This window comes from Cupressus sempervirens, chromosome 10 (assembly GCF_028749045.1).
Source record: "Cupressus sempervirens isolate cs-2001-9-10 chromosome 10, ASM2874904v1, whole genome shotgun sequence".
Taxonomy (NCBI): Eukaryota; Viridiplantae; Streptophyta; class Pinopsida; order Cupressales; family Cupressaceae; genus Cupressus; species Cupressus sempervirens.
The window spans coordinates 774,962,107-774,988,167 of NC_143127.1; the positions used below are offsets into that span (position 1 = coordinate 774,962,107).

The 26,061-nt window shown below is 35.6% G+C and overlaps 1 protein-coding gene across 1 annotated transcript; it reads right to left on the reverse strand.

Moving 5' to 3' along the window:
- Positions 1-276: 276 nt before the first annotated feature.
- On the reverse strand, positions 277-5,108 carry LOC149536164 (amino acid transporter AVT1I-like). The gene is made up of 4 exons (XM_089804061.1): positions 4,981-5,108; positions 3,898-4,567; positions 1,028-1,635; positions 277-895 (listed from the first exon to the last, which is right to left on the reverse strand). The coding sequence occupies exons 2-4, from the start codon at positions 4,367-4,369 to the stop codon at positions 368-370; spliced, it is 1,608 nt and encodes a 535-aa protein (XP_089660187.1). The 5' UTR covers positions 4,370-4,567; positions 4,981-5,108; the 3' UTR covers positions 277-367.
- Between the last annotated feature and the right edge of the window lie 20,953 nt (positions 5,109-26,061).

Here is a 26,061-nt window from a genome sequence, read left to right on the forward strand (position 1 = left end):
TTTCCGTTAAAGCAGTTTCAAATTAGTTAGGGTCAGGAAACACAATTGCTTGGACACATTTAGCATATAGTTGCTCTGTTTTCTCAGTTTCCTTAAGAGCAATTTGTAGGCTAGAGAAATAAAAGAATAAACAACTGACGCAGAGTATTAAAACCTATATTATTTGACACATCCAATGTAGCACATAAACACATAAGATTTAAGCAGAGTTTTCGAAACTAAATGATAAGACTCAAGAGTTTCAAATGGATGGCCTAAAAACCATAACAGAGGAAATGTTTGAATCCATATACGGCCAGAACATCATATTCTCATTGCAAAATATCGAAGTTAGTGCTTTGCCACTACAGAAAGAGCAGATAGATCGTCATAAATTATCTGCAATATTTTTCACAGAAGCATAGGTTCCTATAATAGCTGTTACAGTGCCCACAACCAAGATGATATGAATAAGTATCATCTCAGACCTAGAAACCCTTGCCCCAAAAATTTTCAAGTAGCATAAGCATGGAAGAATAAAAGACACTAAACAGCTCAATGAAGAGCCAATCAATGCCATTAGGAAACCGAAAAGTGGTACTACAAGCGCTACTACAACTGTACTAGCCAGTAGTAAAGTTCTGATGCATGTGCTCCAGAATAAAAGTGCTGTTTTTGATGAGGTGTTTGATGGAGGTAATAACTCTTCCAAGGCTGTAGATAATGGAGTAAGCGTCAATGCATATTTAGCAAATGGATTTATCAATGTTGTACAGATTGCCACTTTTGAGGCCACTTTTTCTCTTGGGAGATTCAATGTTACTTGTGATAACAACTCATTGCCAAACATTAGATATCCCAACACTGCGATGCTCGCATATATAAATGTGCAAACTACAAAGCACAATATCAGAACCTGTCACATAAAATCATCCATCAGAACTGCTCTAAATTAAAACCAGCATCCAACATACATTATTGATTTCACTATGATACATTAAAATCTTAAGTTAAGACAGAGCCTAAGTAATCAAAAGGTTAGACTTACTGAAGAAAACTGTCGACGGTCTTTCATTGATGAGTAGATGTTGGGAAACACGGCATGGCCACAATAACAGAATGCATATAAACCAATAACAGTAGGCAACCCACTTGGATTCCACAGATTTCCATGATGGTGAAATCCAACCCCATCAAACACACCAACCCAAGCAACTGCTAGAACCACAACAACAGATGCAACAACACCACCTGCTGAGATATATGATAGCAGACTCAGATTGCGTAGCCATATCGTAGGTAAAATAACCAGAGCTGCGAGCAAAACAAAAGACTTATGTGCATTTAAGGTGTTTCCTGCTATATTGATAGCCATTTTTGGGAAAAGCTGGGCCAAATTATCCCCCTCTAGTATCAAAAATTCCACAGCCACAGAATAAAGTTCCAAATACAGCACTATTGATACAATGATTCTTCCGAACTGCCCAAAAGCTGTGTGTCCTATGTCTGGATAGCTTTGAATTTGTCTATTCACATCCATGCATCGCTTCAGAAGAATTCCAGTGTAGCAACAAATCAATGCAAAAAGAAAAAGAAAGCTAATTCCCATCCATCCTCCATTGAAGAGTGCAAATGGTGTTGACAGAATCCCAACACCTGTTAGAGTAAGAAAAGTATCACAATCAGTTCAAAGGGTAAAACAAATAAATTTATGGAAAAGAAAAACTCAAAACTCCTTATTGAAGATCAAAAGACTAAAACAGTGTTCAAAATTTCTCTCTGACTAGGACATGAATTTTTTTTTAAATTGAGCCAAGTGTTAAAATTTCATGCAACACACTTGACATTGAGAAACCACATTGATAGCTCACGTGGGCTTTTACTTGGTTGTGCCGTGTTTTCAAGCGTGAATAGTATCCCATAGAATGAATGTAAGCAGAATTAAGCGTCTTTTGACTGTTACCACTTCTGAATTTCATTATTACCACCAGAGTCCAAAGCCAACCATGTCAAATCACACAATGAAATTGTTATTACAAATTTGAAATTATTTTGGTGGTATAAGCAATTTAGGCACTCCATAGAGGTTTTATTCGGTGTAGCCTCTTTTCAACACCTAGCACAATATGTGAACTTGTGTGAGACTCAAAAAAATTGGATGAATAAAGGAAATTGGGGACTTGCGAGTTCATTCCATCAGCACTGAAATAATTTTAGGGCAACGATCAAATAAGCAATCATACAATATTGTCTTAATGGCTGTAAACCATTTCAAATGCCAAACATATGTATAAATGGAACACATTAAATAAAGGTCAGAATAACAATTGAGCGAATTCTATCAATAGTGGATCTCACAGCTTGCAGCCTTGAAATAGAAACAATTAAACAGATTGCTAGATTATTTGTAAATAGACTGTTCTAAATGCTACACACAATGTATTATTAAGGTCAATACAAGGTGTTGCAGACCAAAGGTAACAACGAGAGATGACTTTTAACATCCTTTGGGCAAGTTGGTCTAAAGGATCTATGAATAACTATTTAGGTAACTTCTGCTCGTGGTCAAGCCTTTAAATAGGTTTTAAATCTCACTTAATTGGCTATTGCAGTTAATATCTGTGTAACTGTCATATATCATTTATTGCAGGTAGTTTAAAAGTAAATGTATTACAACCCTCAACATAATTGATACAACAAAGTAAAGTAGCATAGGAGTAAATAACCAACAATGCTAAAACCCAAGAAAACCTCAACAAAACTGTTACTTGTTCTAGAATAAGAAAGATTTTGAAACTAGCAATGCTAGTAGTCATAACCCAAATTCTCAACAAACTGAAACAGTACAAAACTTCATAGACAATCCATGCTAAAACCCAAACCCTTGACAGGATTTGCTGCAACAAAACTAAAGAACAACAAGCGCCCAAAGCCATAAATGCAAAAACAAAAAATTCTCCACAAGATTGCTACAACAAAGCTAAAGTAATCTGAGGGTCAAGATAGATTTGGCAACCTTGCACTGTATTCTTTCTCAAATGCTGAAGAACTGCAAGTAGAAAAACCCTAGAAATCAAGGTCAAAATGAGGAGCCATAAGGTCTGGGTCAAAACGAGGAGCCATAAGGTCTACTATTACCATTGTATAAATACCAGAGCCCATAGTTAACACACGGAAAAGTAACAGATAGTAATTGGCGTTTGCAAACATAGAAACACAATTAAAACGTTCTAAAACCCAAAACCTTGAAAAAATTTGCTAAAAAAAAACTACAGCACAATAAGAGCCCAAAGCCAAAAATGGTACAAGAACAAATTGTCCACAAGATTGCTACAACAAAACTAAAGTAATGTGAGGGTCAAGATGAATCTCACAACCTTGCACTTAGTCTGTCTCGAATTCCAATTAAGTGCAAGTAGAAAGAACCCTAGAAATCAAGATCAAAATAAGTGTTCAGAAGGTCTACTATTACCATTGTATACATATCAGAGGTCATAGTTAACCCATGAAAAAATTGGAACCGGTGACTGGCATTTGCAAAAATAGCAACGGAATTAAAACATCCTAAATCCCAAACCCTAAACAGAATTTGCTCCAACGAAACTAAAGCACGATAAGAGCCCAAATCCAAAAATGCTACAACAACAGGTTCTCCAAAAGATTGCTAAGAGAAAACTAGAGTGATCCAGGGAAAATAATTTGGGCAACATAGCAATTTTCTGTCTCGAACGACAAAAAAGTGCAAGTAGAAAAATCCTAGAAATCAAGGTCAAAATGAGGAGATAAGATCTACTATTACCATTGTATAAATTCCAGAGCCATAGTTAACACATGCAAAAATTACAAACGGTGATATAGGCATTTACAAACACAGAAAACCAATAGAAACAGAACTAAATTGGGTGTTTGTATACAAACCTGCAAGAACATTCATGCCATTGACGGAAGCACGGATGAATGAACTGCCCTCAGACTTTCCATACCCTGAACCCTGAGTAGTCAGAGAAGCACCACTCCCCCAATACTTTTTCTCACAGCATTCCTCTATATTTTTCCCTCTTTCACTCAAAAGGGTCTCCTTCAAATGCAAATTTGCATCTTCCAAAGCAGAAGCCTCCTCAGCCTCATCCTGGTTTTCCTGACTTGAAGAACAGAGCAAACTGTCCTGTTCTAAATCATTACTTCCCAAAGGTCCCATACCATGCAAGGATGGCGAACTTGCATAGACATCCATTGACCTTGCAAAAGTCTGTGGCCATCCAGGCAATGGTACAGGCAAAGAGGATGTAGATCCAACACCGCACTCAACATCTATCTCTACTTTTACATTAACATAATCGGATTCTTCCCCATCTGACCCGTCTTCCATATACTCATCCTCATCCATCATACTTCCAAGCCACACCACCAAAAATCAAACCAAAAGAAACCCAAATTCCGTCAAATATGTATCACCCACATCACATTGCCATCAAATCCCACTTCCCAACAAGTTAAAACTTAGTTTCACATGATACATGCCCGTCAAAATATTCTAACTGCATGCCCATCAATTTTTTTCCATCCACCAGTTACAACTCACATTTACCTGCCAGCAATCAATGTATCAATTAGAAAATTTCTCCAATCTCGGGAAATTGACACTTTAAAATTGTCAGAGGCAAAGTTTTGACCAACCATCTTCGCATGTCGGACTTATATCAGAGAACAAACTAAGTTTTCAAAAAATCCATGAAATTCCAAAGGAAAAAACAAATATGCTACTTGTCTTCCAGTCTTCTGAAAAACAAGAAGCAAACTGAAAGTCTGACAATCCACAATATAAGCCGAAAATCATACGGAAATAAATCCTAATATAAACATTCCGCACAATTTCCTGAAGCAAACAAATCATATATTTAAATAAGCAAACATCATAATCATCTGAAACAACATGGCCGCTATAACGGTTTTATATACAAAAAATTAACTAAGAACAAGTTAGCATAAAGTTTAACCAACCTTCAAACCTTTTCGTAAATTTGGCTCCGCCCAATCTTTTCAAGTAAACTTGAAGGAAATACAGATGTTCTGTGAATCGGATATTTTTTAAAAATCGAACAATGTCGTGATTCAAGTCCTCACGGGCTGAATGGGCTTTCCAATACATCCTCGTTATATAAGTCACAAAAGGAGTCCAGTCGGCTCACGTTTATATAAACTCAAATTTGAGTTGTGTTCAACTGGGTATGGAGATAATATAAGAAATTGATAGGAACTGTATTCAAAAAGTACCCACAAGGGATCATTCCTCGAAAGGAAGATAGGTCTATAGGAAGATAGGACTATGTAAGGCTGGGTCCCATGGACCTGCTTTCTTAAAAATAGCGCTGGTACGCTGAGAATTTAAGATGTGAATCTGTTTTAAATCTTAGCTCCTAAATTCAAGGATGCTCGTGGTTGGATGAATTTTACAATAAAATTACTTTAAAAATTTTAATTTATGATAATATTATTTTATAGCAATCATAATTAAATAAATAATATGTTACTTTGCATGTATATTAATTTTTTAGAATCATGATATTGAAAATTGGCTTGAAATCTATATTGTAATTTAATTAAATATATTAAATTTCAAAAATAAAAACATTGTTTCTATTATTTAAAAATTATATGGTATAAAATTGTGAGAAGAGGTCTTGTTTTCAAATCTACTGGGGCTTAATAAATAATAATAATTAATCACAACACATAAATTAATCTTGACTTCGGCCTCTTACCAATAAAGTAAAAATTATATGATATTTTTACTTTTATCATTTTTTGTGTATTTATTTTCATACCTTTATATTATATTAAACATTATGAAAAAAAACTATATCAATTGGTTTTGTTGATTTAAGGGTCGGAAGCCCATTAACACATTTTCATAAACCTACAACAACAAAAGTTATATGTATATTGATTTAAATTTTATACATGAAAGTTCTAATATTCATATAATAATCAAAACTTAACATTACTAATATAAACTTTTACAATACATATTCAAATTACCATTAACCTTTTATTTCTGAAAAGGTTCTACATGCTTACATTATTCATATCACCATTTACAAAAGTTATTAATGTTTCTCGAGTAATTGTTGCAACTAGATCTGTTGACTCATTAGTTGGCATATTTGTTCCACTTTCGTCAAAAACATCATCACATGTATCATCTTCATCTTGCACATTTAATGTCATATTATGCAATATGCAACAACAAAATATAGTTTTTGGAAGTACTTCCAAATTTGGATGCCACATTTTTCAACCTACCAAATGCACGTTCTACCACAATACATGTTGATGACAACTTAAAATTGAATTCTCTCTGGCTAGTTGTTAGACCTCCACTAAAAGGTGTAATTAACCATGTCAATAATGGATATCCTCCATCACCAATATTGTACTCATATTCAATGAGCCAACTGATACTAGATGCCCATTTAATCTCTCCCCGCTTAATTCACACACTGTATAGAAACCTGAGTTTCGTAGAAGTCTAGAAGCATTTATAGAGCCATGTCATTCTATAAGAATATCCATGAAATACATATTGCTATCAACAATTTCTTGTAATGACATGTTATAATTATGATCATGATCAAACTAAATAGAAAAACACTCATTAGGTGGAAGATGAAATTGAATATGAGTTGCATCTATTGCTCCACAACAATTTGGACATAATCATTTCTGATGAAAGCCTTCTTTCACATACTCAAGTGACATCTGGGTACTAGGCCGTTGGATATGATTTCAATATCAACTATAAAAGACATTAATGAACTTATTAAATAAACAACTCTTACCACAGTGGACTTACCACAACCAAATAGTTCACTAATGTTAATCATTGTCATTCCAGATGATAATTGTAAAACTGCAATAGCAACATGTTTCTCAACTGGAATTACCCTACTTTTTATGCTAGTAGCAAATGAATATGGTATTACACCTTACTTCAAATCATCATTTAGATTTTCAGAAAGATTTTTAAATAATGCACTAGGAAACCTAAAAATTTTGTGAAAGCGTTCATCATCACATCTAACTTGAAAAATGTAGTTGTTCCACCAATGTAAAGAGTGTGGCTTGACATACCACTCCCTTTGAATTCTCCTTTCCCACTAAGAAATGGATAAATCATTTCCAATAGTCTCACCTTCTAGCTTAGAATTGATTGCATGAAGGACTATTTTCATGTCATCTAATTTCATGTTTGACAATTGTATCATTTTAGAGAAATCTGCTCTACGTTTCTTACAACTATTTTGTATAATTTTTGAATTCTTAGTATCATTCCAAATTTGTAATGCCATCTGGATAACATTTGATTCAAAAATAAGAAGATTTATTATTTTTTTTGTTAAATTGGAATTCATAATGGACTATTGAACTCCAACCTACTAGAAAACAAAATACAAAAAAAAAAGTTTTTAAGACTTAAAAAATCACATAAAAATATAATAAATGCAATTCTAATATGAATATAACATTAATATAATATAAAGCAACATTTTCTAACAAAGATAAATAATCCATTATATTAATTGATAAAAAAATTCAATCAAAACTTCAGTTGTACTATTGAATCATGGATATAATTTAACAAGTTTTTATCGAAATGTAGACCAATATATGGTTGACTTATTAGAACCTATTGATGCTATAAATATAGTTTAGATTTCCCATAGCTCTTTGAAGTTCTTTTCAAGAAAAAAAGAAAAATCAAATCAGGAAAGAATAGCTCTAAATATTTTATATATCAACACATAATAAAAAATCATAATTAACCAAAAACATAACAAAAGGAAATCAAATATTTTCACTTTTCATACTATTTAAGGTTGTGACTTCTTACCAGATTATCCATGCTACTAACATTGTATCAAACTTATATGTATGAACAAGTCTGATCTAAGTCTAATAAGCAATAAAGAGAATTACATAAATAAGGGAAAAAAACTATACTTCATGAGAAGCTTAATACAAATGTACAAGCCAATTGGCTCCAAATAATAATAAGTATTAATCTTCTCCCATAGATGAACACTCCCAAAATTTCAGCATGTACTTTTCATTAATATGAATTGTGGGAACTTCATGAATCTTAATGCAACAAATACATTCTTTTTCTTATTCTAAAAAAATGTCTTGTAATCATGTTATTAATTTGGCTGAATTTAAAATTGACTGCAAGATTTACTCTTAAAACAGTCATTCTAAATGGGAATTTGTAGAAATGGACTCTGGAAATATAATTCACATGTCTGCATATAACTTGTGATGATTTTATGTTTTTTTTCTGAGTTATTTTTCTCTTGTTCTGATTTGGAATAAAATTTTCAATAGTTATTATTGAGCAAATAGAGCAATATGAACCTACTAGTTTATATGGTTCACCAAAAGTAGCTACGTCCATAGGAAAGTGGGTATTTATTTTCTTTTAATAGTTGTAGCAATCCATGAGTTCTTCATGTACAAAATGCCACCTTCCTTTAGTTTATATAATTTCATCAGTTAGATAAAAATGAAAGAGATGAAAAAGCAATGATGGTTGTGAACTTCATAACCAAACAACTAATTTAGTTTAATAACCAACATACCTATATTTCAAACAATTTAGATAACTATATTGAGAGATATCATTTTATAGCAAAATTATCTAGCCAATAGATTTAGTTGCATGAAACATAGTTCTCCATCTTTTAAAAGAGAGAACCTTCCACAAAGTTGAAGTAAGAACATTTTGTCTGGATGTAAAACAAGAAAGATGGAAAGTTTGTGACTTTTGGACTAACAGTTATTTTAGCTTAATAACAATAGAATAATAGATATAGTGACCATTTTATCATAAAGGAATAATGAAACCTCTCATGCTAAGCTCATGTGAGGTCTAGCATATACAATTAATCACTTTTCAAGGGCATCTTTCCACAAACCTATTGGTTACTAAAATCAAAACAAGTTTCATTTTGTCAAATGTTTTATAGACTAATAAATTATGAAGTAGCCACATTTCCAAAAGGAAATGAAATATAAAATTCTAAACTTTATATTTTAATAAAAATCAAGCATAAGTGTTCCATGAAACTAGTGCACAAGACAAACAAGTGCAATGATTTCAAATATCAAACAAAATATTAGTTAGATGTCATACAGAACTGTAACGTATATAAGTATTGACATTAAGCTAAATCATTTTTCATTTGAAAATGATTTATAAATCTTAATCATTGCTTGACCCATAGAACTAAGGGCAGCAACTAGGCTCATCTAAACATTGACTTTTTGTTCTTCCAATTTGAATAGTTTTTCATCATTTTTTCTTCCTTAATTGCCTTTCCATCATAGCATAATCTTTTTTATGAGGCCTTTCCATCTAAGCATAGTCTTTTTCATGACATTTCATGTGGCCCTCTTCAGCAAGTTGTAATGTAGAAACAATCAAATTATTATTTTCAAGAATTGTATCTTTCATGCTAATTGTTTTTAGAGTTTCCTTTCATTTCTTCCCTATGTATCTATTTTCACTTTCATTGTGAGTGTGTATTGACCCTTCACATGCTCCATTCATTGTATCAAATTCATCCACTAGATGATTTTCATTTGGAATAAAGTTTTTCATTGGCTATATTAGTGTTGTAAGAAGTATCAATAGTAATATTTCTATAATCAATAACTCTATCAGTCCCAAAATTTGTTTTCATTACATCCATAAGCTCCTTTGGGAAGTTTGATGGAAGTCTTTTTTCTACTCATTCTTTGCTTGCCATATTCCAATAACTATCATGGCTAGAGGGAATATGTAACTCATAATCTCTTACTCTCTTGTAGTTAGGAAAAGCATGCTCCCATCGGTCTCAACATTGATTTGATGTCGAAAAGAGTCCTTGATGAGAGAAAAATTCCTCCACAATTTTCCACTTTTCAGTAGATGTTGTAGTCATCTTCATTGGCCCACCATTTGAAAGTGTGTCTTTTTTTTTTATTCTATTAGGAATATGGTGTTCGAAATAGTCCATCATGTCCTTTCTTTCTATGTAGAAGAAATCATAGGTGTTTTTTCTTTAACTTTTGATTGTTATTTCTTCATTTTCCCTCTCTATATTTTGAGAAAAAATTGAGATGATTGTCTCATTCATCGTCTATGTACTTGGAACAAAATCAAAGAATTCTTCATTTATAGAATATATATCATCATCCTATATGTCATTTTGTGAAAACATTGTTGTAAACCTCCTAAATCCACTCTTTTTTGGTATTGGATGATGTAGATTTCTATCCATAATAATTCCAACAAATACAACTTGCTTCACACTACAAATCAAGATTCAAAAATTGCAATTATTTAGTAAGAAGATCAGATTGAGACACATAAGTGCATAAGAAATAACTTGTATGATAAGTATATAGGGTAAATTAACATTCCGATATATACAAAGCATCAAGAATAAGCTTACAATCCAATAAAGTGGTCATAGCATGATTTTTTAGGGAAATGATACATAGGCTCCTATTTTTGATGTAGTTGCGCGGGCTCCTATTGGTGCAAGTCCAACACATGAACCAAATGGATTCTTGTCCACATAGAGTACAATGCCTCTTTACTCAACCTTAGAATAGAAGGTGACAGGTAATAGACAAACTTAGAAGTTGATACTTGAAGCTAGACAAATATTTATAAAAGAAAGCACTCATATATTTTGTGACATGTAAAACTTACTCAACTCATTATTCACTATATAAATCTCAAAATGTATTAAACAAAATTATAAATTGATACTTAAGAGTCTATGGAAAACCTCTCCTCTCTTTATATATCTTCCCAAAATCTCTAATAGAAATAGATTAGGCTACCTAGTCAAAAAAGTGAGACAAATGGCCACCAACAAATAGGTTGAGCTATTTTTCTCTATTAAAAGAGGACATTCCTCCATGTCACAAAACATTTAAGACACTATATGTTAGTCTCAAAATGGTTTTGACATTTGAGTACCATCACACTTAACCATTTTCTACATTGGAGCCGAGCACACTACGTATGTCGAGCCACAACATGAGCCGAGTCAGGAAAACCAACAGGTGCCGACTGATCTTCAGGTGCCAAGCAGCCTTCAGGTGCTAAGTGAAGATCAGGTACTGAGTGAAGAACAAGTGTCAAGTGAAGAACAAGTGCCGAGTGACTTTAAGTGTCGAGCATGATACAAGTGCTGAGTGATATTTGAGTGTCGAGTCACAGACAATGCCGAGCAAAACAGAAATGCAACAGGAAGCTGAGTAAGCTAGTTTGTTACATGTGTCGAGCATCTGGAATCAGTAAGTGCTGAGTAACACAGAATACACATATGAGTTTGTAACCTCACTAATTCAGATGTAAACCATTTTCATGGCCGACATATGACGAATCTCGAAGGATTAAAATAATTAGATCGAATATTTTGTATTTCCTATGCAATCTACATGTAGCCAATAAGAAAAATGGAGAAGGCATGCAACCAATAATAAAAGTGCAAGGAATGAGCAGGAAACAGAGATTCAATATGGATCGCAGATCCACATCTAACCCTAAGTCTTTGAATGTCTTTATAAGGAAGACTAAATCTCATTGTATATGTGAATGGATGAGGGTGTATAAGGAAAACTATTTTTCAGAGTGAAGAATATCAGATCTCAGAGGATCAAGATCAGAGAAAGCAAATCAAGTGCCTGTATTCAGCAATCAAAGGATTGTAAGCTATCAGGTTTATTACACCTAATATTCTCTAGCAATTGTATTAGAAAGGAAACCCTATGGTGATAGGTTAGCTTAACAACTATTTTGTAGATCCTTTAAATAGGTGATTAAATCCTTTAACAGGGTAACACTTCATGTAAAGTGTTTGTGAATCCTTTAACCAAGTCACTATTGATACAATGTAAAGCCTTTAATAGGGCAGACCATCAGAAGTGGTTAAACATTATTACTGCAGTGATTTTGTGGGTATCATCCCCACCCTAGTTTTACCTTCTTATTCTGGAGGGTTTCTGGGTTACCAAAATCTCAAGTGTTATGTGGTGGTACATGTTTGTTTTCCATGGTTGTTTGATATGTTTATATGCATGTAATCTACTTTCAGTTTAATAAAATAAAAGGGTTTTAATGGTCAAAGTACAATACACATGATTCACCCACCCTCTCAAATGCATTATTCCTATTTGAATATTCCAACACTATAGGCATCACTAAAAGATCACAAATATGTTCCTGTGGAAGACTGCATTTTAGTCAACCACATTGTTTCTAGTGAGATATCAAATACTGCCCATTATTATTTTTTATCATCCATGCATATTTTTATGTTAATTTATCAACTAGAAGGAAAATGTATCATATAAAACTAAAATATTTTGGGCACAATAGTTAGCAATAGTTAAAAGTGGAAATTCATGTCACAAAAATACAAAAGATGATAATCATTTCTCTAGTTTTCATATTCTACTTCATAAGATACCTCTTAAAGATGGTATTTGAATAAATCTTGGACTTGCTCTTGCAAGTGAACAATTAAATCCTATTTGAAGAATATGTTTTGTGCACCAAATACACATTGAGTACTTTTGTTTTACATGTTGGAAATGAAGTTTAAGATAGTATAAACACTGGTAAATGATGCAAACAAGGTTGAACATATTATATGGAACCTTGATATTGTACAATATATAGAAAATAGGTATTGTATAATATACAAAAAAAAAATTTGGAAAAAAATCTTTGGACTCAGTTTTTAAGGCCTTAGCGGCACAAAATGAGGTCTAAAAACTCAATGGAAGGGAATTTGCACCATTCCAAGCTTATAAATCAGGAGTTGATGTTTCCAAAAAGTGGTTATAATAACCAATCGAAGCAACTATTCGAAAGTTATGGCCTTCCAAAGTTGAGCCACCCAAAATTTCAAAAATAAATGGCAAAGGTGTATTTGGTCAACTCTATATGTATTGTTAGGGTCTATTGGCCCTAGGTATTAAGTATGCATACTAGTTCTCAACTCTTAGGTATTATGGTGTATTCTTCTCAACTCTTAGGGAAAACTAGTATGCTTCCTCAATATTGTTCATTCAAACCAAACTCAACTCATCCTAAATACTTGGCCTTAACCCATTAAGATAACAAGCCACTTTATCCTTATCATCTTCTACATGGCCATTTCTAATGAGAACTCAGTAGAACTCTTCAATATATTCTTGAATAAATTTTTCCGCTTGCTTCAACCATTTTCTTCCATCCTCATTTTCATCTCTTATGAAAATATTTATTCCTCTATACATTTGTTCTTTTAATTCTTGCATTTGTCTTTGGAGGGCTCTAAAACCCTCAGGTGTAACACCTACAACTCTTCTGCCACACTCTCTTCGTGGAGGAATTTTTCGCATTTTCACTAAAACCCTAGTGTAAAATGCCTCACAATTGATGATTTATCTACATGCTTAGCCCAAACCACGGTCCTAGTGCAAACTACCTTATAGTTGGTGATCTGTCCACACACTCAAGAACTCTAGCTCTAATATCACTTGATGCAGGGTTCTCCCCTTAATACCATTAACCCATAATAGAAACAAAGAAACAACAACAAATGTGAGAACAAAATATGGACTTCTTATTATAACTGCAAATGTGGGATTACAAAATTCACAAGTACAATATGCTAACCCACATGGACACCTTCATTACAGTAATCTACAAGTCTAAGCTGCAAACTACCCCCAGAGTTGTTCTAGACAATGTTTGGGCCTTTCTTAAATAGGCAATTTTATGTCACCTAGGAAGGTTCTAGACATTCAAACTTAATACCTAGGGCCGATAGACCCTAACAATACATATAGAGTCAGCCAAATACATCTTTGACATTTATTTTAGAAATTTTGGGTGGCCCAACTTTGAAAGGCCATAACTCTCAAACCATTGCTTTGATTGGCTATTATAACCATTTTTCAGAAACTCCAGCTACGAATATATAGAATTAGAACTGAGCAAATGCCCTTCCCTTAAGTTTTCGGACCTCATCTGGGGCCTCTAAGGCCTTCAAAATTGAGTTCAAAGATATCTTTCCAAAATTTTCCACTGAAAATTTGCAATAGCTTCTCTGATACTTAATCTGGAACAATGAGATTTTTATGGAAAACTTATAATTCTAAAATGAACTTCGTGTAGAAAATTAGAACATTTTGAGCTCATATGAAGAACTTACTAAAAATAGCAAGTTTCGAAAAATAGTAACCCTCTTGTCTACTAGTCCTTTTTAAAATTTAAAAAGGTTGAAAATAAAAATATTTTTTGGGTGATGCAAGATTGCTCTTACACTCAAGATGCTCCTACATCAAAGAGAGAGAGAGAGAGAGAGAGAGAGAGAGAGAGAGAGAGAGAGAGAGAGAGAGAGAGAGCTCAATTTTCCATCAATTGTAGAGCATCACAAAATATTTAATACATAAAAAATGGTATGGAGAAGGATAAGATGGAGGCACCATTGGGGAAGGTTCAAGCCCAACATAGAAGATACAAAAAGAAAGAACATGTGTTGGTATCTCTAACCATTGTTGTCTATTAGTGTCAACCACTTAGTCATTTACAAGGCAGAGTTAGACAATCATCGAGGTGACCGAGGTACTCTACATAGGCTGAGTCACATACATAAGCTAGTATGTACCAAGTTATATATGAGATGAGTAAGTTTTTGGTCACATAAGTATTTAAGTATGAACCAAGCTCATCAGGACTGAGCAAGTATCGAGTAAACTAGTACTGAGTTACATAGTGTGTGTCAAGCATAATAAATCTTGAGCATCAGAAGAATAATACTGGTCGAGCAACAACAATGTCAAGAATCAAAATACAATAAAGACCAAGTGACATAGAGTTTACATAAAAGTTGGGAATGGAATAGGGTTTGAGGCAAAATGATTATCATACTAACTTTGAAGGAATATTTAAGTTTTGTAAAGGTTGTTTATAGTGCCTCTCGTGTTTGCAATATGTACCTTGTTATATTTTGATCTAAGAGATACTTGTTACTCATGTTATTTTTACTTTTGAGATGACCCGATGGTTAGATGTTATACTTTGATTTCCAATTTCATAGATGTTGGATTACTATGGTGTTTAGTTGATCATATCTACATGATGATGCCTTTTTTGAGATGACAATATGTTTAATGATGATACATGGTTATCCAGTATTTGGACACATCTTATGGTTACATTCTATGATTGGATTTAATGTTATCGTTATTTACTTCATTCTTGCTTTGTGATGCTTTATGCAAAAGTGAGTGATGTAAATGGACTATTTTAGTATAATTAAATAAATGGTTATATTAGCCTATTTAATTCATTTATTTCTTTGGCTATGTTATTATATGTTTTTGCACTTGATCATGTATTTTAGTGTACACGATTTATATCCCTAGCAATGGCACATGGAGTTAGTGATCCAACTATTCATATCTAGCCAATGTTGTCCTTGTATGGTCAATGTATTCTATTTAATTATTTAAATTAAAACCTTCTAGTGATTTATTAAAGCTGAAATCATTTGCATTATGTGATTAGACCTGTAAGTGTGTCTGTGCATTTAGAGGTTCGCATTTGTCACAATTTTTTTTTTTTAATTCTATGATTTTGGTTTAAGGGGTTTTAGTTCTTGTTAGCTTTACCATAAATGAATTCCAATTACTTGGAATAGCTTATTTTCATTTGGGTTAGTTCAAGGTTTAACTAGGTTGTAGGGCCAATTTGTCGTTGCACCAAAAGCCATGACTGTCAGTGAACATGGAACACCACATAATTAACCACCTGTGGGTAGGGGAGCACGTCGCATCACCCAACAATCTCCCCCTCGACGTGCATACCAGGTGCTTACACGGGTTGGGAAGGCACCGGGGAGATTTGAACCCATGACCAGGCCAAAACCAAACTTTGATACCAATTGTAGGGCCCATTTGCCGTTGCACCAAAAGCCATGACTGATAGTGAAAATGGTTTACCACATAATTAACCACCTGTGGGTAGGGGAGCGCGTCGCATCACCCAACATAGGTTACCTAGTTATTTACACTAATCAATTATTCACAAGAAAAGTGAATAAGTATCCAAAGAGGAACTTTATTCCTCATTTATCACTTTTGGAAATTAGAAATTTGAGATCTTTTTTCCAAATCCTCTTCTAGAGGATTGTGTTTTAGTTCATTGTAGGAGATATGAGCATGGGATCTTTGCATGATCAGTCTTGTTAGATCTAGCTTGGGAAGACCTAGGATTGCTATGACTTTCGGTGACTTTCGTAGGATATTTATTTTATTTGGCTGATTCCCATTTTTTCCCTTTTTGGCTATCAAGTAAGGATCTTCCATTTTTATGTTTTATCTCCATTTCTTCTTCCATTTCTGATAGCTATATGTTAGGAGTCTGTAAACTAGTGTTCCCCTCTATTTTTGATTGTTAGTTTTGCCTAGTTGGATGGGTATGAATGTTTTCCTAATTTTCAAGATGAGGGTTTGGTGTTTCACACTGTTATGTTGGTTGTTTTTACATATAGTGTTTGAACCTAATTTCTATTGGATTTTCATGGTTTTTGTGTCCTAAGACCAAATGGGTTTTAATTTTAAAGTTTTTGAGTTTTGAGGTTTTTAACTCGATTTGTGTGCCACCCAGTTTTCTTGAGTTTTCTCAGCATGATGTTGGTTGTGGACTTGGATTATTTGTATGATGTTAGTTAGACCATTGTTGCACTTTTATGTTGCATTGGGATGCATGTCACATCCATAGTCCCAAGCTTGTATTTGGTTGAGTGTTATTTTTCTTGTGTTCTCATCCAACCCTTGTGTTATGATCTTCGTGATGGTGGTGCAACCACACACAAGCATGTGCACATCCATTTGTTGAGTGACTTACGAGGCCTCAAACTCCTATTAATATTTTGATGGAGTTATGTTCATTTGAGGTTGGGTTGGGAATATGCATGCCTATGGGAACTCATTGTTGGATGAGTATGGGTAGGGTAGTAGCACCATGGAGGGGCTTCTACCACAACCTTGGTGACTATTTCCCAAGATGGAGTGAAGAAGGCTTAATTAAGTGATAACTAAATAATTTAACTAGATAACAATTTAAGATAATCAAATGTTGGTGAGCATCCGAAGTTCACTTGAGAACACTTTATTGTGAGCACCTAGAGATGACCTAAGGACATAGTGCATGTGCCTCCCCAGGGGAGTTGATGATGCATGATACTAGCTTGGGCTACCCGATGCCAAGTGATTTACCCTCCAATGAGTCCATACATAGTTGACCCATTAAGTGTCTGACCAGGACCTGATCTACTTGCATTATCTCATGATCTTGGTTGTAGTCATCTTTATTTTCTGACGTGAGTGTTAGCCATTGATGTTTACTTTTTGTGTGTTTATGGTTGGATCATTATCTCCATTAGCACGATGGGAGTGGACCTATGAGTTTCACATTTTTAGGAGACATAGCTACCTATACCACTGTCGAGGACTAGTTTATAGAGATAGTCTATTATTCTAGTGTGACTAGTGCTTGATGTTTCACTTGGTACTTCGAGTTCCAAAGTATGTTACCTTGTGATTTATGTTTTTATTGGGATGCTTGGATATCATGTTTAGATGATGTTATTTTACTTGAAACATTCCTTTATTACAATGTTTACATTTGGTTAGATGATGTGATTTACTTATTTGGAATATCTATTACTTGGTTTAACATGTTAGATGTTCTTGTTCTTATGATGTCATTACATTGTAGTAGTTACACCCTCATAAGAGAGCTCCACTTTCTAGTTGGTAGTTTGGGATGTTACACATGGGGGATGGCTAGGGCCTTCAAAGCCTCATGATGCTATTATAATTGTGAGGAACCACACAAGATTTTATTTTTTTTGTACATTGTAATGTTGCTTTCAATACATTTTCTTATACTACTATGGATTAGATGGTTATTTGTGTTTTTGTCTTGCTACTCTTGTGTTTGAGTGTCCAAGCCTTGATTTGTGGATATGGTACTCCTCGGTGTGGAGGTTCTAACTCTATCTCTTCCTTTTTATTCATTTGTCAACATATTTCTTGGTTTCTTGGGTGAAAGTGTTCTAACATTGGGTGATACTTGTAAAGTAGCACATGCCCAAAGAAGAAATATCATGTGATACTCGAAAGTATTATACACCTGAGGGAATTCTATCATGTGATACTAGAAAGTATCACACACCCATTAGAGAAATTTCATACAATACTTGAAGAGTATTGCACAACCATAGAAATGATATCATGCAGACCCTAAAAATATCACACACCCATTGAATAAATATCATACGATACTAGTAAAGTATCACCTAGGCTGTATGGAAGTATCACCTTGGTTTGTGAAAAAACCTACTCGGGCAACCAGTAGGAACATTTTGACTCGACCGAAAGGTTTTGAGAGGTGATTGGGATACCCTTTTTGGAGTTATCAAACCCTAGTGTTTGAACTTTTGAATTTGGGATGGTTTGGATTCAAATGCATTTTGTGACTTTTGTAGTTTGTCATTTTTGTTTAGTAGTGGTGTTTAGAGATCCCTTGGTGTTTGGATGTTTTTTAAGTCTCCTGTTGTGATATTTTTTATCCTTGTATGATGTTTTTGTGTGCATCCATACTTGTTTTAAATAAAAATCTTGGCTTTTATTTATCCTTGTTCCAAGGATCTCCAGGTGGGGCATTACATCTAGTATCAGAGCCCATGTTGCAACATTGGGATCTCTGTGTTATGCTTCCACTGTGTTATTGTTTTTAGTGTGTATATTGCTATCTTATGTTTTATTATTTTGATATCTTGTTGTGGTTCATGCTTGTGACTCTTATGATTGTGACGTATGATTCTGCCCTTATCTTGTTTCTTACATCATGATGCCTCCTACATGTGGACCTGGTGGTTGGGGTAGTAACCAATGAAATAACCATGAAGAAGAATACCAAGAGGAGGAACACTAGTTTGGTGGGGGAAGAACAAGGTAATAACAATCTAGGTGGCATTGGGGCATTGATGCCTTTGCTATAGGAGATCATAACTTGGTTGAGACCTTGTGTAGAGGAAAACCAACACAACCCTGGTCAGGAAGAGGGATCTCATCATGGAGATTCCCACATTTCTAATCATAGAGAGGAAGAGCACGAGCATGATTATTCTCGCACACCACCTGGTAGTAGAACAAAGCATCAAGGAGTTCATGACCACAATGGAGAGGATTCTATCTATTTGGATATTAGGAAATCTCTTTAGTAATCCAAACTATCATTCAATGATGGTACAAGAGGTGGCCTCAAGGAAGAGACTTGGTTATTGGATATGGAATGTTTCTTTTCCATGTATCCATATGCAACTAATTTGAGGGCATGTTGTCTAGTTATGCAGCTGATAGATTGCACATCCATTTGGTGGAACATCGAGGGGTAGAAGCTCCAAATCAACAATGCAAATCTCACTTGGGAGATCTTTGAGGAGAGATTTAGAGAGATATTTTTATCTCCTTAGTTTTGGGAGGCTCAAGCTGATGAGTTCCATGAGATTTGACAAGGGAATATGTTAGTGGACCAATATAAGATTATATTCTTTGAGCTTAGGTAGTACTCATACTATAGTCATCATGAGGTACTCCTTACTCAACATTTTGTGTAGGGTCTTAAAGACTCCATTATTGGTGAGGCTCAGATGCATCAACCTAGGAAACTTATCCTTGTTCTAGAGAAGGCACAAATTGTCAAGAGTAATTTGGCTAAGGGGTTCAATGGAAAATTAGGTTCTCAGAACCATAATGCACATAATTTAGGATAGGATGCATAGTTTATTCAATCCATTGGAAAGGCCCAAACCTATTCAACACCCTTTTAGGGTGGATATCATCATGGAAATTAATAGAAAGAAAATTGGTTAAAAGGTGGAGAAAATTTAGGTGCTTGAGGGAAGAAAGGGGATGACTGTACCCATGGCTAGAAGTCATAGTAGAATCACCCTGCTCAGAGTAGTTAGCAAAACTCTAGCAAGGGAAGTGCACCACATTTTAGTGTTGCTCAAGGTGGGCATGGATCTGGATACAACTTTGCAAGAGAATGTTATTCTTGTGGCCAACTTGGCCATAAATCAGTGAAGTGTCCTACTCAAGAATCTTCAAGACCTAGTAGAGGTGTAGCCAGATCATAGCCTACCATGAGAGATGTAGTTAGAAACCATTGAGTATTTACAGTCGTTGATAATCATCAAGCTAAGCACTAGGGTACCATAGTTGAGGCTATAGGTACATTATGTGGTATTTCATCGTCAATATTATTTCACTTAGGTGCTTTAGATTCTTTTATTTCACCATCTCTGGTTCAACAATGTGGGCTAGTGGTAGCACATCAAGTTGATAGGTGGCAAGTTGAGTTAGCCATAAGATCCAAAGTGGTAATGGACTCCTTGGTTAGCAGTTATAGTTTGAACTTGGGTACCTTCACTACCATAGTGAATCTTCACATCCTACCACTAGGATCATATGACATTGTGTTGGGCACATATTGGTTAGCTACCCATCAGGTGAATATAGATTGTTAGTGTTAGTTGGTGCTTTGTGTTGATGACATAGGTGGTAGGTGGAGCTTTTAGGGGTCTTGAGACTAGTCTCACTTTGGATGAACTCAGCTAATCAACTAAAGTGGAGTGTGCAAAAAGGATCTCAAATGTTTGTTGTCTTTATCAGTGATCTTGAGGAGGCTGAGAGCCATACAATGACACTTGATGATCACCCACTTGTGTTTCTTGATGAGATACCAAGTATGCCACCACAGCATGACATTGATTTTTAGATCGATCTCATCCTAGAAGAAAAGTTGGTTTCATGAACTCCTTACCACATGACTACTTAGGAGCTAAGTGAACTCAGATTGTAGTTGGAGGAATTGTTGGCCAAGGGCTATATTCATCCTAGTGTATCCCTGTGGGGTGCACTAGTCATCTTTGTAAAGAAGAAAGATGGATCATTGTGTTTATGCATTGACTACTGATAGTTGAATAAGGTGATGGTGAAGAACCAGTACCCTTTATCGAGGATAGATGACTTGTTCAATCAAATGAAGGAAGTGCGAGTGTTCTTGAAGATTGATCTTAAGTTAGGATACCATCAGCTTCATTTTCATGAAGTCAACATTCATCAGACAACCTTTCATACATGATATGAGCATTATGAGTTTATGGTTGTACCCTTTGGGTTAACTAATGTGCCATCAGTGTTCATGAGCCTGATGAATGGGGTATTTCATACTTACCTTGATCAATGTGCCATTGTATTCTTGGATGACATATTGATCTATTCTACGACTATAGAGGAACATGAGGTCCATTTATGCCAAGTGTTGCAGTACTTGTGAGATCATTAGTTGTATGGAAAATTGGGTAATAATTGATTCTTCTAGTTAGAGATGAAGTATTTGGGTCATATCATCATTGGTGATGGTATTGTAGTGGATCTAGAGAAAATCTAAGCTATCATGGATTGGCCAATACCCACTAATGTTTCTAAAGTTTATAGTTTCATGGGATTGGTAGGCTATTATCATCACTTCATGAAGGATTTTTCATGTGTAGCTCATTCCATCACTTCTATTTGATGAAAATGGAAGAAGTATGTTTGGTCAGACTAGTGTGAGACAAAATTTATTACTCTTAAGGAGTGTTTGACTAGTACATCAGTCCTTGCAATGCCTGATCTTGTAGGTGATTTTATGGTTTGCACAGATTCTTCGTTGGAAGGTGTGGGTGCGGTGTTGATGCAAGATGGTTGAGTGATTACATATGAGTCTAGGAAACTCAAGGACCATGAGCTTAGATACCCCAATCATGATTTGGAACTTGCGATCGTGGTGCATGTACTTGTTTGTTGGAGGCATTTCTTTTTGGGACACATGTTTGAGCTACATTGTGATCATCATAGCTTGCAGTATATCTTTATTCAACTAAACTTGAATGCATGACAACATCACTGGATGGAGTTCCTATGTGAGTATGACTTTAATGTTCACTACATTAAAGGGAAAGAAAATGTTGTCGTGGATGTCTTGAGTAGGAGGCCACATGAGATAGCAATTTTGTCATTGGAAGTAGATTTATGATGTTTTATCTTAGAGGCATTACCTAGGGATACTTGGTATCAGGAGGTAAGGGTGAAGATCGAGTCTAGACATACCATTGAGGAGAAGTTTTTAGGTTATTTTCTTGAGTTTGATGGATTGCTACGACACTTATGGTGTATCTTTGCACCAGTGGTTGGTGATCTTTGTACCTTGATTTTGTTGGAAGCACATCATGCACCATATATTGCACATCCTAGTGTCAAGAAGATGCATGGTAATCTTAAATAGTTGTACTTTTGGTCAAGGATGAGGTGCGATGTTGCTGATTTTGTTGCTTGGTGTCTTGAGTGCTAGAGAGTGAAGGAAAAGCATCAGCATCTGGTGGGTCTTTTCTTGTTGCATACCATTTAAAATAGAAGTGGGATACCATATCTATTGATTTCATCATAGGGTTTCCTATGCCATCATGACAACATGATTGTATCATGGTGACAATGGACAAGTTATAAAAGGTAGCACATTTTTCACCCATGAGGACATCCTACACAACTTCTTCTATTGTGCATGTTTTCTTGGAAGACATTGTTTGATTGCATGGGATCCCTTGTTAGGTTATTTTAGATAGAGATCTAGTGTTTACTTCAACATTGTGGGTCTCTCTACAACATGCTTTCAGCATTTAACTCAATTTTAGTTCGGCTTACCACCCAGAGACTGATGGTCAAACAAAGAGAGTGAACTAGGTTTTAGAAGACATGCTTCATGTGTATGTGATGGATAGTGTAATGGGCACCCCTGGATGTCCCAAAAACTAAACCAAATTGCTGAAAGGAATTATGTCAAACAGTTTGCATTCAACTTCTTAAAACCCCTTATAACTCTGGAAATCAAACGTTTATTTGTTTGTTGTGTTTCGTGCATGGAATTGGTATCATACAACATAAACAAGAAAGAAACTACAATAATATGCAAAGTGGAAATGAACTGCTGCTAATAAAATGTTATTTTTAGAATTCATAAAACCAAATACATGGCAGATTTATCAACTCACTAATTACTTCAGCAATATTGTCATAATACTCCAACCCATGCTTACGAACTTGCTGCTACAATACTTTGTCCTCCAATCAGTCCACTACCTTCATAATACCATTCCCTCCAAGTGGCATAAGCGTCGGACAAGTAGTGAAGAAGATATGAGCAAAATATCAAATCTGCCTGTAGCCGGAAATGCAACTAAACTGCCTAATAATGAAGCCAATAAGAAAGAATTCCAAAGGCCAAACCCCAAGGGAATGACGTCTAGAATGTTACAAGAGAGGATAGACGTCCTCAAATGCCAAGAACAAAGCTGAAACTCACACACCAATTTTTTCTCATATTCAACCTGTCTAATGAAGCCACAAATGCTTCCTTTTATTCTATTCCCACGGGTCCCCTCCACTCATATGGGCAATGTGGGATAAAATATGTGTAATATAAAACATATATTAAAATACCCCTTATGTCTCCCTTGGGTACACATCACCATAAAATAAATATTAAAGTAACACTTTAATATTTTACAATTAAATTAGACGTTACTTTAATAAAACTTCAGGCATTAAAATGTATTAGCAATCGGACTTCGAATAATGTGAGTGATAGCTCATCGGAAAGCTCTCACCGAGGAGTATCGAATCCAATCACCAAAATTGACCTGCACTGTGTCCTGCCGACTTACTAAAAATAGTAAGTATGCTTGAAACTGAGTAAATCAACTTCGTTTTGGCCCAAACTGGAAATGACTAGGCCAAAACACTCCAAGATCCCATTAAACCCTTCGTTAGCCCTCGGGACCATGTAGAACAAGGCTAACGCACACACACTTGGTCAACTGCTAAAATGGGGACATTACAGTCCGCCCCCCTTGAAATTGCTTGTCCTCAAGCAATCTCAGTCCAGCTTGCTGAATAACCTGCTCACTCTCCCATGTAGAATCTTCCTCCGGCAGGTCTTTCCATTTGACCAAATACTCCTTCACTGTCCTGTTTCTAAGCTTCCTCTCTCTGGTATCCACAATAGCCTCAGGTACTAACACAAGCTTCCCCTCCTCATCCAAAGGGGGTAAATCTGTAGAAGGCACTACACTCTGACCAATGGCTTTCTTAAGCCTAGACACATGAAACACATTGTGCACTCGATTGCCCTCTGGAAGCTCAAGCTCATAGGCTACTTTTCCCACTTTGCGAATCACCCTGTAGGGACCATAAAATCTAGGTTTCAACTTTTCAGCTCCGCTCTTCTTGAGCGATGACTGTCTATATGGTTGTAGCCTCAAGTAAACCATATCCCCTACCTCGAAGCTACGCTCTATTCGATGCTGATCAGCATACAATTTCTGTTGATTCTGGGCTTGTTGTATATTCTCTTTGAGCACTTTCAGGATGTCCTGACTATCCTGCAATAAGTTTTTGGCTTTGGGCACTCTACTGTCCCCCAAAACTAAATCCATGAAGCTAGGTGCTTCATAACCATAGAGTGCCATGAAAGGAGTCATCTTGATGGACATATGATAAGTGGTGTTATAACAATACTCTCCCATATGCAACCATTTGATCCAAGCCCTTTGTTGTGTAGTTACATAGTTCCTCAAATATCCTTCCGCCCATTTATTCACAATCTCTGTTTGCCCATATGTTTGCGGATGATAACTAGTGCTAGGTGTAAGATCTGTACCACACAACCTAAACAACTCTTGCCAAAAAACACTCATAAACTTACTATCCCGGTCACTGACAATGAATCTGGGTAGCCCATGTAACCTGAATATCTCTTTAAAGAAAAGATCTGCCACCTGTGCTGCTGTGTAAGTGGACGGAATAGCAAAGAAGTGAGCAAACTTCGTCAAGCGGTCCACCACCACATAGATGCAATCCCTTCCCTGCACTCGTGGTAAACCAGTGATGAAGTCCATCGAAATACTTTCCCATTTCCTATCAGGAATGGGCAAGGGCTGTAATAAACCTGCAGGAAATTTGTGTTCTCCCTTATTCTGTTGACAAACCATACACTCCCTGACATACCTCTGAACATCATCCTTGAGCCCTTTCCATGAAAATCGCTCTCGGATCTGCCTATAGGTCTTGAAGACCCCCGGATGTCCTGCTGTGGGTGCATCATGAAATGCCTTCAGTATCGCCTCTCTCAAATGTGATGACGGAATCAAATAAACCCTGTCCTAAACTCTGATCAATCCATCTATCACCTCATAGCGATCATCCTGTATGGTACCTGAAATCAATCCAGAAGCCCAAGCATCTCTGACATACTCTGCTATAATCTGATCTCTCCAATCTCCTAAAGTCTCTGCCAGAGCACATAAGTGAGGTCTCCGAGAGAAGGCATCAGCCACCACATTTTTCTTACCTTTGACAAACTCTATGTCAAAGTCATAAGCCTGCAATTTAGTCACCCATTTTTGTTGCCGGTCATTAAGATCACGTTGGCTCATGAAGTATTTAATACTATTGTGATCAGTCTTGATCACAAAATGTCCACCTACCAAATATGATCAAAATTTGGCCAATGGATGCATTATGGCCAACATCTCCCGGTCATAGACAAAATAACTTTTCTCAACTCCTCGGAGCTTCCTACTCTCGAATGCAATGGGATGCTTCTCCTGCATCAATACTGCTCCAATCCCATCACCTGATGCATCACAATGAAGCTCAAAAGGCTTCGTGAAATCTGGTAGAGCTAGAACTGGACATGAAGACATTACCTGCTTGAAATGCTCAAAACACCTCTGTGCTGCCCCTGTCCACACGAAGGCTCCTTTCCTGGTAAGATTTGTCAAGGGTGTAGCAATCTGTGAGAATCCCTTAAAAAACCTTCTATAAAAACCACATAAACCAAAGAATCCCTTAAGCTGTGTA

What these genes read in the sequence shown, in the direction of transcription:
- LOC149536164 (XM_089804061.1), bottom strand. Translation starts at nt 4,369, where the DNA reads ATGATGGATGAGGATGAGTATATGGAAGACGGGTCAGATGGGGAAGAA. An exon ending in TGGCATGAATGTTCTTGCAG is followed by an intron (nt 1,636 to 3,897) that starts GTTTGTATACAA and finishes TTACTCTAACAG; the next exon opens with GTGTTGGGATTCTGTCAACA. An exon ending in ACCGTCGACAGTTTTCTTCA is followed by an intron (nt 896 to 1,027) that starts GTAAGTCTAACC and finishes TTTATGTGACAG; the next exon opens with GTTCTGATATTGTGCTTTGT.